Genomic DNA, 12634 nt, shown 5'->3' with positions numbered 1-12634 from the left:
CTTATTTTTGTATATTTTCTAGGACAGTGCACTGTAGACTTATGAACACCCAACTAGCTTAAAAGTTTTCTGTTGAATGCTTATATTTTAAAAATCCTTTTCCTAGGTTATAACTAAAAACTCTGCATAACCCACGTGCTATCATTTTTTCAACCAATTAGCTATTTGAGTAACAAAACTCAGAGTCTGGAACAGCTTTTGATATATTATGTTTTGTGAAATCCATACATAATTCTGTTTTGAGTCATTTAAAAACAAATCTATAATTTCTCATTTATGCCTCAAAAATTTGTGACTTTTACATAAACAAATAATTCACATCCACATACACTTTTAGAGAAACATGGACAAATTTATTTCCTACACATAGAAAATGGTATAACTTATAGTCATCTGAACAGACTTTACAATTTTTCACCAGTTATTTCCCAGTCAGTTTATTTGATAGGGATCCACAGAAAAGATCAGTCAGTTTTTAAATCTGAAAAGAGATTCAACTCAACTGAGTTCAGTGGCTCTCCATTAGTATACAGACTTCTGAGTGCTTATATGAAGCTTCTGAGCTGAGTAGTTTTGTATTTGGCATTTTTCCAATGTCTGAGGAAAAACAAACCTCCTGCTCTGCATGCATAGGATTCAAGACAAGTTTACACAGTTATTTTATTGTCCTAACTATGTTACAATATCTGGTCACTCTGGTTTATGTGAGTGTTTTCCAAAGAAGTGTACTCAATTAAACATGATTAAAAGAAGTCAACATTAATGCCAATAAATTATAATAAAACATAATTTACAGCAACATAATAATTAGCTTTATAGGTATAAATAAACAAATTTAAATCTACAAATTCTAATATTTAAGAATGTATGTGATAATCTAGATTGTATTCAAAAGATTTGTTAACATAAATGAACTTTGCAGTATGTCCAAAAATTTCTTTTCTGCCACTAGATGGTACTGCAAGAACTTACACAATATTTGTAGGAAGGAATGGGTTCAGTGGATTTTGTTTTGTTTTCCCTGTAAATGATCAAGAACTGTCAGACTAAAATTAAGTAATTAAAAAAAGTGTTGATATCAAACAATAGAAACATTATCCAGTCTAATTAAACATTTCAATAAAACATTACAACATACCTGAATTATAAGGAATAGTGACTGACATGGAGTATAGATTCAACTAAATCTAACCTGAATTTAAATGATCTAGATTATTGTCTATTCTTTATTCCATTGGAAAGGAGATTTCAGATACAATTGTCCGGTTCACATTCTGTTTCTTCATCCAGGTTTGGACAAGGAGTTCCATTATTGGCAGGTTGAAGGCGTACATAACGAGTTCTGGTTTTGGTCCCTATCTTTCCACAAGTACCTCTGCAAAGACCCCAGGAAGACCACAGTGAAATCTCACAGTCCAATGGCGTTTCTGTAACATATATAAGAAGAGGTGATGTGACAGAAATATGTGCTTAAGGCAAACACATAGTTGGCAAAATGTTCAAAACTATTATCAAATTGTCCTTACTTATACAAATATAAGGCTGATGTTTGTTTTGATACATGAAGAATTTACTATCAGTTACATTACAGATAATATTAAAAAGATCTACTTGAAAAAACAGAATTAACATGATTTTAATAAAAGCCATATGTTGTCTGTAAATAAAGACATCTGTTTTCAGCTCCTGAAAAGGTAGACTGTAATGTAGAGGTTGTTTGAAGTACTGCATTAGTTATGGTATAACACTTATTTAGTTGAGAATTTAAAATGTTCTTCTCATGGAAAACTGTTTAAAATGAGCATGCTCTGAAAATAGAATTGTATTTTACTGTCATCTCACTACTACTAACTCATTTGCCCTTGCATGGCTTGCTGGATAATACCAGGATTAAGATTTTTATCAAGTTTATTTATATACCCTGAGACGACTTTGTATATATTGTTCCTATTCATTTCATTTTCCATTTAAGTCCTATTCTATTCTTCCTCATGAGTAAAGAAAATGCTAATTCTTTTTACGGCTAAATCTTCTTGTAGTTAGCTTTTGGCAAGAAAAGGTAAAGCACCTTTTAGACATACAGTCTTCCTTTTGCCAATAAAATATATTGTATAACTAAAAGCTTTTTAATACTAATATCCTTTAAATTTACTACAACCAAATAAATCAGAAATTCTGTAAAGTAATATATACAAACATACAGAATATATATACGAATGATATGTAAGTTATAAAATTCTTGAAGAAAATATACAGATACTCTCTCCCTCAGCAGCTAGGAGGAAATATGTCTGTAGTCACGGATCTCTATAGACCTTCAGTGGATGGGGAACATGGTTTGACCTTTGGTAATTAAATCTTTCCTTATGCCTGTGGAGTAAGTTTTTTATATGGATTAAGTTACTGGTATATACACAAAGTGGAGACTTCAGACTAGGAATGTCCAACAAATGCTTTACTTACAATGAATTGCTCTGATGTAGTATGTGTTGCTCTTATTTTATAATGTCTCTTGAATTACTAACATTTTAATGGAGTAGAGAAATGGACTTGTATAGAAAACTTAAAAGAACTAAATATGTAGTTTGTCTAAACAATGACTATTATCTCATCAAATGTATTACAAATATATTACATAACTTGTTATAGTTTGGTACGATTTACAGCAGTGGTTCTCAAACTTTTGTATTGGTGACCCCTTTCACAGAGCAAGCCTCTAAGTGCGACTCCCGCTCCTTATAAATTAAAAACACTTTTAAAATATATTTAGCACTATTATAAATGCTGGAGACGAAGCGGGGTTTGAGGTGGAGGCTGACAGCTCACAATCCCTCACGTAATAACCTCGTGATCCCAAGGAGTCCTGACCTCAAGTTTGAGAACCACTGATTCACAGTATCTGCTATAGGGATGTCCAGTATTGGAACACCTGAGGGTGTGGGCAGAGAGAGTTTTTAACCTACACTGAGGCACATTAACTAACTTTGTGGGGAAGTTAATACAGCATGTTGCTCTAGCTAGCACTTCCAGTTACTCACATTTATGGGGAATTAAATAAAAATTAAATATTAATTAAATAAATAGTATCTAAAAATACCATATTGGTGACTTCCAACTCTTGGATCTTAAGCTTTCAAGACAAGACAAACCTATCTGTCTTAGGCTATGGAGCTGAGACCCAAGAATGAGAATCCTGCATAATATCTTCAAAGTAGCATACTAAGGATCCAGTTCAGGAAGCACTTACGCATGTTTTAAAGACCATCCCTAGTAAGGAAAGCACTTAAGTACATACTTGAGCGCCTTTCCTGAATTGGGGCCAGATTAAATAGTAAACCCTTCCCAAACGTTGTGGAGGAAAGGATATTATTCTATGTGTGATTTGTGTCACTCAATTTGAATGATGGATGATCAGCTCTTGTTTATTGAGAAAACATTTTTTTAAATTAGAAATCTGCTTGTTTTAAATGTACAAGTCAGGCCTTGATTAACCATGGGGAAGGTAAGCTTTCTTTATTTATTGTGAGGAAATCTGCGAAGTCCACATTATGGTCCAAACTCCTGGCACAGAGCCAAAGCCAGAGAAATAGACTCTTCAGTCCCAATCTGAAGCAGATGGCATGCACTTGGGCCATGGTTGCTACTACAGAATATGCAGGGAATGTGTCCCACGGATCTCTCCTGTGCAGGATTTTGGTCTCTGCACTCATTTCTTAAGAAGTGCTCCACATTCCCCTTTTCTACAATCCTGTACAGAAAGTTACCAGAGAGTGCCTAGAGTAAGCCTGCCGGGGGCTCTCTACCATCCGTCTTCTTTCCTCGTCAGAGGGGATGTAGCATTTATACTTAGAATTTGTCACTAAGACTGGGTCAAATCAGTGCTATGAACTTCACCTACATGAGCACTAACATTCACAGACAGTTTAAAAAAAAAGAATGCTGTGATGGGATAAATATATTATTGTTTGAAATTAAATCTTGGCTTCATTTGAGCATTTCAGTAAAAAATTCAAACTCTCCTCGGGTATCTCGTTCTGTAGGTATCAGTTGCTATCATAATTCTATTCAAGCTGGTGAAGTGAATTTTGTTTTCTTATTTCATATCACTATGAAAATACTTCTTACCAAGGAGGATATAGTAAATATAATCGCTTTGCTCCATTATGTAAGAACACACAGGAAGGAAGCACTTTCTTTAGTATTTGCACAGGATTTGGGGAGCTGAGGGTACGTCTTCACTACCGGCCGTATCGGCAGGTAGCAATCAATATCTCGGGGATTGATATATCGCGTCTCATCTAGACACGATATATTGATCCCCCAACGTGCTCCTGTTGAGTCCGGAACTCCACCAACGCGAACGGCAGTAGCGGAGTCGACGGGGGAGCTGCTGACATCGATCCCGCACCGTTAGGACGGTAGGTAACTCAATCTAAAATACTTCGACTTCAGCAACGTTATTCACACAGCTGAAGTTGCGTATCTTAGCTCGATCTCCTCCCCTAGTGTAGACCAGCCCAGAGAGTCTGACAGAGTATCCCTTTCACACAGGACTGGTGGCTCTATGGAAATTCTACGGCTTGAATAAGACATGCTGTGGATCTAACCCAAATCTGCGGATCCCTGGCCAGACATGAAGGCTCCTCCCGCATGTTTCTTTCAGTATCCTTTTCCTATGACACTTGGACTAGTTTATTGCCTATACTGTTGTTGTGGTCTCTGGTCTCTCTCCCGGAAGGCCCAATTCTAATCTGACCTATATTATATTTACACTTGTGTAACTCCATTGGTTTGGTAGAATGACTCCCAATTTATGTAGGCGTAAGTGATATTAGAATTAGATCCAGAGTACAGAGGAATAGTTAATGCTGTTCCACACAGAAAAGGGTACAAAGAAATATAATGATTAGCTGTTATTTATCTGGGCATGCCCCCGGTTTCTCTGCAGCACTTTTGTAAAGGGAAAAGTTGCTGCTACCTGTAGCAGGAATATTCTACATAACCATATTCTCTTCCACATGGCCTGACAGATTTGAAGTTTTCTAAAATTTTGCTTCTCTCCTTTGCTGCTCTGTGAATGGGAACAAAAGGATCTAGTTGATCAAAGTATTAACCACTTACCTGAGACAGAGTCATCTATTTCATTGCCTACTGCAGTCAGGTTAGGCTGAGAACCAGGAAGACCCAGCTGGTTTCTTTTAAGTTTTACAATGGTTACTCGAGCAATAGGTGGCAAACTTTTTAGCTTGGGATAATAAAATGAGTTTGCTGGGTGACTTGGAGAGGAACAAGTGATCTATGAATTAAAAATAAAAGGAAGTTGATAGAAATAGTATTGCCATGTTAGTAAGGATAGAAGTTTTAAACAGAATATCACATCTGAATTATGTTTCTGGGCAAGTAAAAACTCATATGAATTGGGAGTACACAGTCTTTATGCATCCGGGCCACACAAAAAAGCTGTGATTTCTTGTCATGAAGATAATCGCACTAACTTTTATGGAAGAATTCTGGGACTGAGATCACACAAGAAATTGTGGCTATTTTTGGATGGAGATACTGGATGGAGGGTAGTCAGCACGCACAATAATGCTTGGAGCAAGTTGATGGAGGAGACAAGAAGTAAGTAGGGAATGCTGGCAGTGGCAAGGATACTGACTGGGGAATAATGGGTGCTGTAGATGTAGAATTGTTATAAGAGGTCACAGAGGGTGGTGCTTCAGCTTCTCTATTCTTTCCCACTCCCGCAAGCACTATATGTACACAACATACACACACTTACCTCTGTAACAGTATCCTGTGGAATAGTGGCAAAGTTTGGTGAGGAAAATGTGAAACCACTGTCTGTTCCAGCATCATATGGAAAAAGATCTACTGTTTCTTGTTCTTTCCAATGATCTCCTTCACATAGATTTAGACTGTCAACACCCACAAACCAATCGGGGCTGGGCACAATTCGTACAATAAAAGAAACCTAGGAAGTGAAAGAAAAACATCATAATAATTAACAGTCCCCTGCCGGTCTCTGCAGGCTTGTGTAGCAGGAACTTCAGGGTCTGATTTCTAGTATGACAATGGGTCAAACATATTTCTGACTATTTTATTTGAGGGTTTCTAAAAAGAACATATTCCAGTATGCTTTTTTATTTGATTTTATGTTCATAAGGTTCCTTAAAAGTGGATTCTCTTAGCAATTTCTTGCATTATATTGATAACTATCAGTGGCATTTCAAATATCTCCTTTTGCATCCTGCTGGCATAAAACTAGTAAGTGACCCTTAAAATGAAAATGTAAATGTACGTACTGAGGAGTGCCTTGAATGTGCTTCTAATTCCGTGAAGGTTTGTCCTGTACCACTGGAAATGGCAGGAGCTGAAAAGATTCCATGCACACTTTGAATTTTTTCTCCAGCTGCTTCTATTTCCTTCATTAATGTCCAGGCTTCACCCTTTTCAGCAAAATCACGCACACCATTGCTGACATATTCATCCTTTTTCCACATGTTATAGTCAGAACTATGGGTAACACCTATTTAAGGGAACACATTGCTCAATATAAAAGTCTGCTTTGGATTATCTTAATTGCTGCAGTTTCTCTGTTTTATTTCTGATGTGCAACAATTTGGGTATTTACCTTTAGGATTTTCTAAAACATTTAACTTATTACTGTTTACTTCTGCTGTAGCCGATTGAAAACTGAAGCCAATTGAAAGCAGTTGTAGACTCTAAGTATTTTGGATGCTGCAAGTTCTGTATGTTATTGTTTATCTGTCAAGCTACATTAGTTTTGACTTTCATTTTACTAAAGGGAATTCTCAATAAATTCAAATAAAAAACAAAAAAATGTAATCACAACCGTAGAGAGTTTTATCTGGTCTTGACACTGTGCACACTTCACTTACCTAGCAAGGAAGACCACTGTGCTGGAGGCCTATAAAGGGGATACTGCTTAGGGAAAGCAGCCTGACTCCATTTCCCTACAAAGACTATGCTGTACTTAGCAATTTCCTCTGCTGTGCAAACAGAATCATCACCCACAGGCAGACAGCTGGTATAGCCTAAAATTGTTATAAGCAGTGTCCAGATAAGTTTACAGGAACTGTAGCCAAGCATCAGGTTTTCCATTTCCCTACACATGGAAAGAAAAAAAAGTGTCCATGTTAGCCTTATTAGTCACTGTAGATTCAAAACTGAATAACTGTAACCCAATGAAATTTAATATAGTATAGGTTTTGAACTAGAAGAAAATACACCCAATGCATTTAAAAACTGAATGTATCTAAGAACATATAGGACTTACAGAGTTGAAGTTTCCATGCAGTGTGTTACAAAGCTGTAACTCTATCTAGGACAACTGTTTCTAATGGAAAATAAAAAATATCTTAAACTTGTTCATGGTAATGAGTTTGAGGAAATATGTTTTTGATTTTCTTTTAGAATCTTATTAGAATCTTGAATTAATTAGACTAGTAAATGTTTCTTTAAAAACATTAATTATACATTTATTATTTTAAAGCTAAAATTAAATAAAGCACGAAGAAACAACATAAAAGTTGAAGCAGAAATTTTAGAACAGATTTAAAGTCAAATACATTACAAATATAATATGTTACTTTGCGATCATATTTGCTACGAAAAAACATTTAAAAATTAACTTAATTGCAAGCATTCTTGCATCAGACTGAAACTGTTATTTAAAATCCTGCTTTTTAAATGCTTTTGCCCTTAGAGAAAACTGCATAAACATAATTCAAACACTAATAGTTGTATAATACAGTAGTTCATTAAAAGAGTTTTGAGTACTTACTAAATATTTCCTCTGGAGCTCAGATATGGTGAGAGCACCTGCTTTTGCTGGCAGCTGAGCTGTTCTGCAAGAGAGGACAGTAGGAGTCTTGCTATTTATGCCTGAAGAGGGTCCCTTTGGTCCAACAGTTATCGTAACCTTTAGACTTTCCAGTTTAACAAAATGAATTCCATACTGTTGCTTGATTTTTTTAATGCATTACCAGAAGCTCCTGTATGCTGGTTACTTCAGGTTTCTATTGGAAAATTGTGGTGCTGACTAGACACAGAATGTTTTTTAAAATTATCTCAGATTATTACCAACAACTCAGGTTTTCTGATGACTGTATAGTTCTCTGTACAACTTATTAATGCTTTTAAGCTGTAAAAATGAACTGAGTCCAAAATTGAAATTGTTCTGGTGGAAATGCTTTAAATGAGAAGCATATTTCCTTGTAAGTTTTATTGTCTAACAGATGCTCCTTCCAAACATTTACAGAGAGCATTCTCACTCTCACATACCATATGTACATGTTCAAATAAGTAGGTGAAAACTGCTAAACAAATATTAAATCATTTTATATAATAACACATATCTATCCTGCAAACACGGATTCATTTAAAATAGAACGTCATATATCTTTGTTGTCAACAATACTGTACACTGTATGATGAAAGGGCTCTGTAATATTGTGGTTTATCTGGAAGGTGTGATTTTTGGAAGCTTCTTTGACATTTTTCTTAGCTGTCTCCTCTTCAAAGTAAAAAATCCTAGATAACCATCTTAGTAGTAGTTAAATCATATATATTCTTTAGTGAAGTACTTACACTCACATCACTAAATGTATTTGTTTTCTGTGCAAAAATCTATAAATACCAGGTACACTTAAGTTAAACAGTTAATAGTCATTTTTAATTCTTTCCCCACTGCCTTTCCAAATGTCGTTAGGAAAAAAGGGCTTGTTCGAATGCCTGGAAGCATGACTGATCAAGAGTGAAGTACACATCCTGAAAAATGACCTGCCAGGAGACCTTCCCATTGAAATTGTGGGGTATCTAGCTTGAGCATGTCCTCTGATCACAAACATTAGAGCATGGGATAAAGGCAATTATTCCTCAGGTAGCAAAACTCCAGTTATTATGGGTTTATAGGTTAAACCCTGCATTTTATACTCAAAATATGCTTGCAGACAGCCAGTTTTATCTTAAGGGCACTACTAAAAGTAAGGATTGATTGCCCCTTCCTTGGAAAACCTATGGGAAGTGGGAAGAAAAACTGAGATTTCTGTCATGAAGTTTACCTAGATTATTCTGCCTGGGAAGTGGGGTTTATAATGAACAGTGTAGGTGTCAGCCATCAGTACCCACAATTCCTGAACATGTAGATGGATTTCATGGAATTCACTGGAGGCTAGGGCCATCTGTGCATGGTGTGATCCAAGGACCTCTTGATGCTGACTGGCAGAGGGCACAGAGGTGCATAAGGGTTACAAGAATCCCCTGGATCTGGTATTTACATTCTAGTTCACCAATGGGTGTCATGTAATGATCTTCTTTGATTGATTGCAAATGTGTATTCCACAAAGGTATACACATGCCTAGTGCGCCAAAAGCCAGAGAACTTTGCTAAGCAGTATCTGTTCGGGCGACACATGCGCCCTTGGAACCCCATAACCTCTCCCATGGCTACTTAAGGGCCACACCACTCCAACTCCCCTCAGTTCTTTCTCACCACCTATGGCTTGAGTCAGAGCATTCTATGTGGCATAGAATGGTAGGATTGGAAGGGACCTTGAGAGGTCTTCTAGTCCAGTCCCCTGCACTCCTGGCAGGACTAAGTATTATATAGACCATCCCTCACAGGTATTTGTCTCACCTGCTCTGAAAAATCTCCAATGATGGAGATTCCACAACCTCCTTGGGCAATTTATTCCAGTGCTTAGCTCATGTTTTGCTATCACAGTACTTTTTCTGTGATGCATGTGCATAGTTATAGTAAGTTACAGTAGCACCCTTAGTATTTAGTTAGTAGTCATTTAGTTAAGGAGAATTTAGCTTGGTGCAATGCCCTCACCAGGTTTTAAGCACTGCCTATTGTGTGGGGTGGTTATCCCTAAACACTCGGTACTTATTGTGCCTTGGAGATCCTCTGCCCAGTCCAGAGCAAGGTCAACAAACTCTTTGGTAATCTCGCCTCCCAAGCTGGAGACACAGATTGATGTTGCTCCATCTGAACTGGTTCAGCCTGAACCATTGTTCAGGAGCGGGTATTGATCCAGGAGATCCGATTGGCTCCATCTTCTTCCTCACCAGATGATTTCGCAGTGCTGGATTTGTCTTCTCCTGTGTCTGAGGATTGTAAGTGTTGTCAAGAACTCCTGAGGCAAATGGCTACAACTTTGGGCATTCAGGACGAGTTTGTTCAATAGAATAGCCATAAATTGGAGGACATTATTCAATTTTCGGCACCAGGGAGGGTAGCTGTCATAAACAGATGGTTAAGGGTTAATGTCTCTTTTACCTGTAAAGGATTAAGAAGCTCAGTGAACCTGGCTGACACCTGACCAGAGGACCAATGTGGGGACAAGATACTTTCAAATCTTGGTGGAGAGAAGTCTTTGTTTGTTTTGTTCGTTGTTCGCTCTTGGGGCTAAGAGGGACCAGACGTACACCCAGGTTTCCAAATCTTTCTGAATCAGTCTTTCATGTTTCAAAATTGTAAATATAACCAGGCAAGGCAGATTAGTCGTATGTTTGTTTTCTTAACTTGCAAATGTGTCTTTTTGCTGGAAGGATTTTTACCTCTGTTTGCTGTAACTTTGAATCTCAGGCTGGGGGCAGGGGAAGTCCCTCTAGTCTATATAAATCTGAGTACCCTGTAAAGCATTTTCCATCCTGATTTTACAGAGATAACACTGGTCTACAATTTTTGAGAAGTCATCTGCTTCAGAGATAAAATGTGCTATTTATTATGTATTTTGATGTGCTGAATTCAAATATGACAATTAAAACAACTGATTGGCTACTGTTTCTAAGATATTTAAGTTTTTACATTTTATGTCTATGTAGATTGTGTAGATAGTAGAGTTTTAATCATAAATTGTAAACCTAGGTCTTTTCATGTGTTTATGGTTGCTTTACATGATAATATTTCACCTGTCCTCTTTATGTAACACTTTAAAAATCAGCAAAAGGGTTATATCAATAAAATTTATTATGAAACAAAAGGCAAAAAACTATTATGTACATAGTTTAGTCCTATTCAGTGTCTACTCGGCGCTTCTTGGCTTGTCTCTTGTATTCATTCAATGGAGCATCTCTTGTCACTGTCCAGCAATAGTCTGCAAGCATTGATGGGCTCCATTTGCCCTGATAGCCTGCCAGGAGATTCCACTGCTGTAGTCTGCAGCCCAACAGCTCTGCCTTACTCTTGGGTAGTTCCAAATCCCTGACAAGGTCATTCAGTTCACCTTGTGTTAGGAGGTGTGGCTCAGAGGAAGAGGATGGGAGAAAATGTGGGTCTTGTGACATTGATGGTTCAGGACCAGAAGTTTCATCCTCTTCCTCTTCCTCTTCCTCGTCTGACTCAAGTGAGAATGATTCTAGTGCATCAGGAACCGGTAGTCCTTCTCCGTGGGGTACTGAGCGTATAGCTGATGGAATGTTTGGATAATGCACAGTCCACTTTTTCTTCTTTGACACACCTTTCCCAACTGGAGGTACCATGCAGAAGTAACAATTGCTGGTATGATCTGTTGGCTCTCTCCAAATCATTGGCACTGCAAAAGGCATAGATTTCCTTTTCCTGTTCAACCACTGGCGAAGATACGTTGCACAAGTCTTGCAGCATATGTGTGGGGCTCACCTCTTGTCCTGATCTCCAATTTTGCAGCCAAAATAAAGGTGATAGGCTTTCTTAACCATAGTGGTTATACTGCGCTTTTGTGATGCAATAGTCACTTCACCACAAACATAGCAGAAGTTATCTGCACTGTTCACACAAGTACGAGGCATCTCTGCTCACTTTGGCTAAACAGAAATGTGTCCCTTTGCAAAATCAAACACTGACAAATAAGAGAGCACAACACTGTATGATTTCTAGAGCTGATATAGGGCAATTTGTTCAGCAGAGTGATGTAAGCTTCGTTATGATTGCATCTGCCATGACTTCTAGGAATAACATGATGCAATTCATATCATGTATGACGCAATACCAGCTTCAGATTGCATCATTCATTGTTTTGCCTAAAAAGCAAGTACTGTCCAAATCCAGTCATAGATTTATTCATAGATCCAGTCAGAGATGTATTGTAGTCATTTCTGGTTTAAATTGAGATCCTTTCCCTTTATAACTCACTTATCCTCCACCATTCCCAAGTCAAGGGTGGTATATACTGACCCAATAGCATATCTTGAAAACTAGAGCCAATCAACAATTTTAAGCATCATTTTTGTTCTCAGTGACCCAGAATTAGTAAAGTTGGACTACATTTATTTCAGAAGCATATGGGCTGTAGAGCAGTGTAATTTTTACCTTTTCTTTCTTTAATTAAAAGCTTTGTTTTTAAGAACATGATTGATTTTTCCTTGTTTTAGAATCCAAGGGATTGAGTCTAAACTCACCAGGGATTGGTGGGGGGAAAGGAAGAGGGGATGGTTAATTCCTCCTTGTTTTAAGATCCAAGGAGTTTGGATCGGTGTGAAGCTTCCCAACGCAACCCAGGGAGGGGAAAGTCTGGGGGGAAAAGGAGGGGATGGTTAATTTCTCCTTGTTTTAAGACCCAAGGGGTTTGGGTCTTGGGTTCCCCAGGGAAGGTTTTGGGGGAACAGAAGTGTGCCAGACACAAAC

The 12634-nt window shown here is 37.5% G+C and overlaps 1 protein-coding gene across 13 annotated transcripts in view; it reads right to left on the bottom strand.

Moving 5' to 3' along the window:
• The window catches only part of LOC127048273 (spondin-2-like), a 103465-nt gene that overhangs the window by 1435 nt on the left and 89396 nt on the right, over window positions 1–12634 (bottom strand). For 8 of the 13 annotated variants that reach the window (XM_050947926.1, XM_050947923.1, XM_050947925.1 and 5 more), the window contains 7 exons: window positions 7808–7871; window positions 7301–7360; window positions 6903–7129; window positions 6306–6529; window positions 5783–5974; window positions 5122–5296; window positions 352–1427 (listed from right to left, as the gene is read on the bottom strand). In XM_050947926.1, coding sequence (XP_050803883.1) covers window positions 1249–1427; window positions 5122–5296; window positions 5783–5974; window positions 6306–6529; window positions 6903–7129; window positions 7301–7317 — 1014 coding nt within the window. In that variant the 5' untranslated portion in view covers window positions 7318–7360; window positions 7808–7871 and the 3' untranslated portion in view covers window positions 352–1248. Of the gene's footprint in view, window positions 1–351; window positions 1428–5121; window positions 5297–5782; window positions 5975–6305; window positions 6530–6902; window positions 7130–7300; window positions 7361–7807; window positions 7872–12634 lie in introns of those variants that run through there. The other 5 variants (XM_050947932.1, XM_050947934.1, XM_050947931.1 and 2 more) reach the window with 2 other exon arrangements.

The sequence above is a fragment of the Gopherus flavomarginatus genome, chromosome 3, assembly GCF_025201925.1.
Source record: "Gopherus flavomarginatus isolate rGopFla2 chromosome 3, rGopFla2.mat.asm, whole genome shotgun sequence".
NCBI lineage: Eukaryota > Metazoa > Chordata > Testudines > Testudinidae > Gopherus > Gopherus flavomarginatus.
Note: the sequence above shows the minus strand (reverse complement) of the source record. Positions and strands in the feature narration are given on the sequence as shown.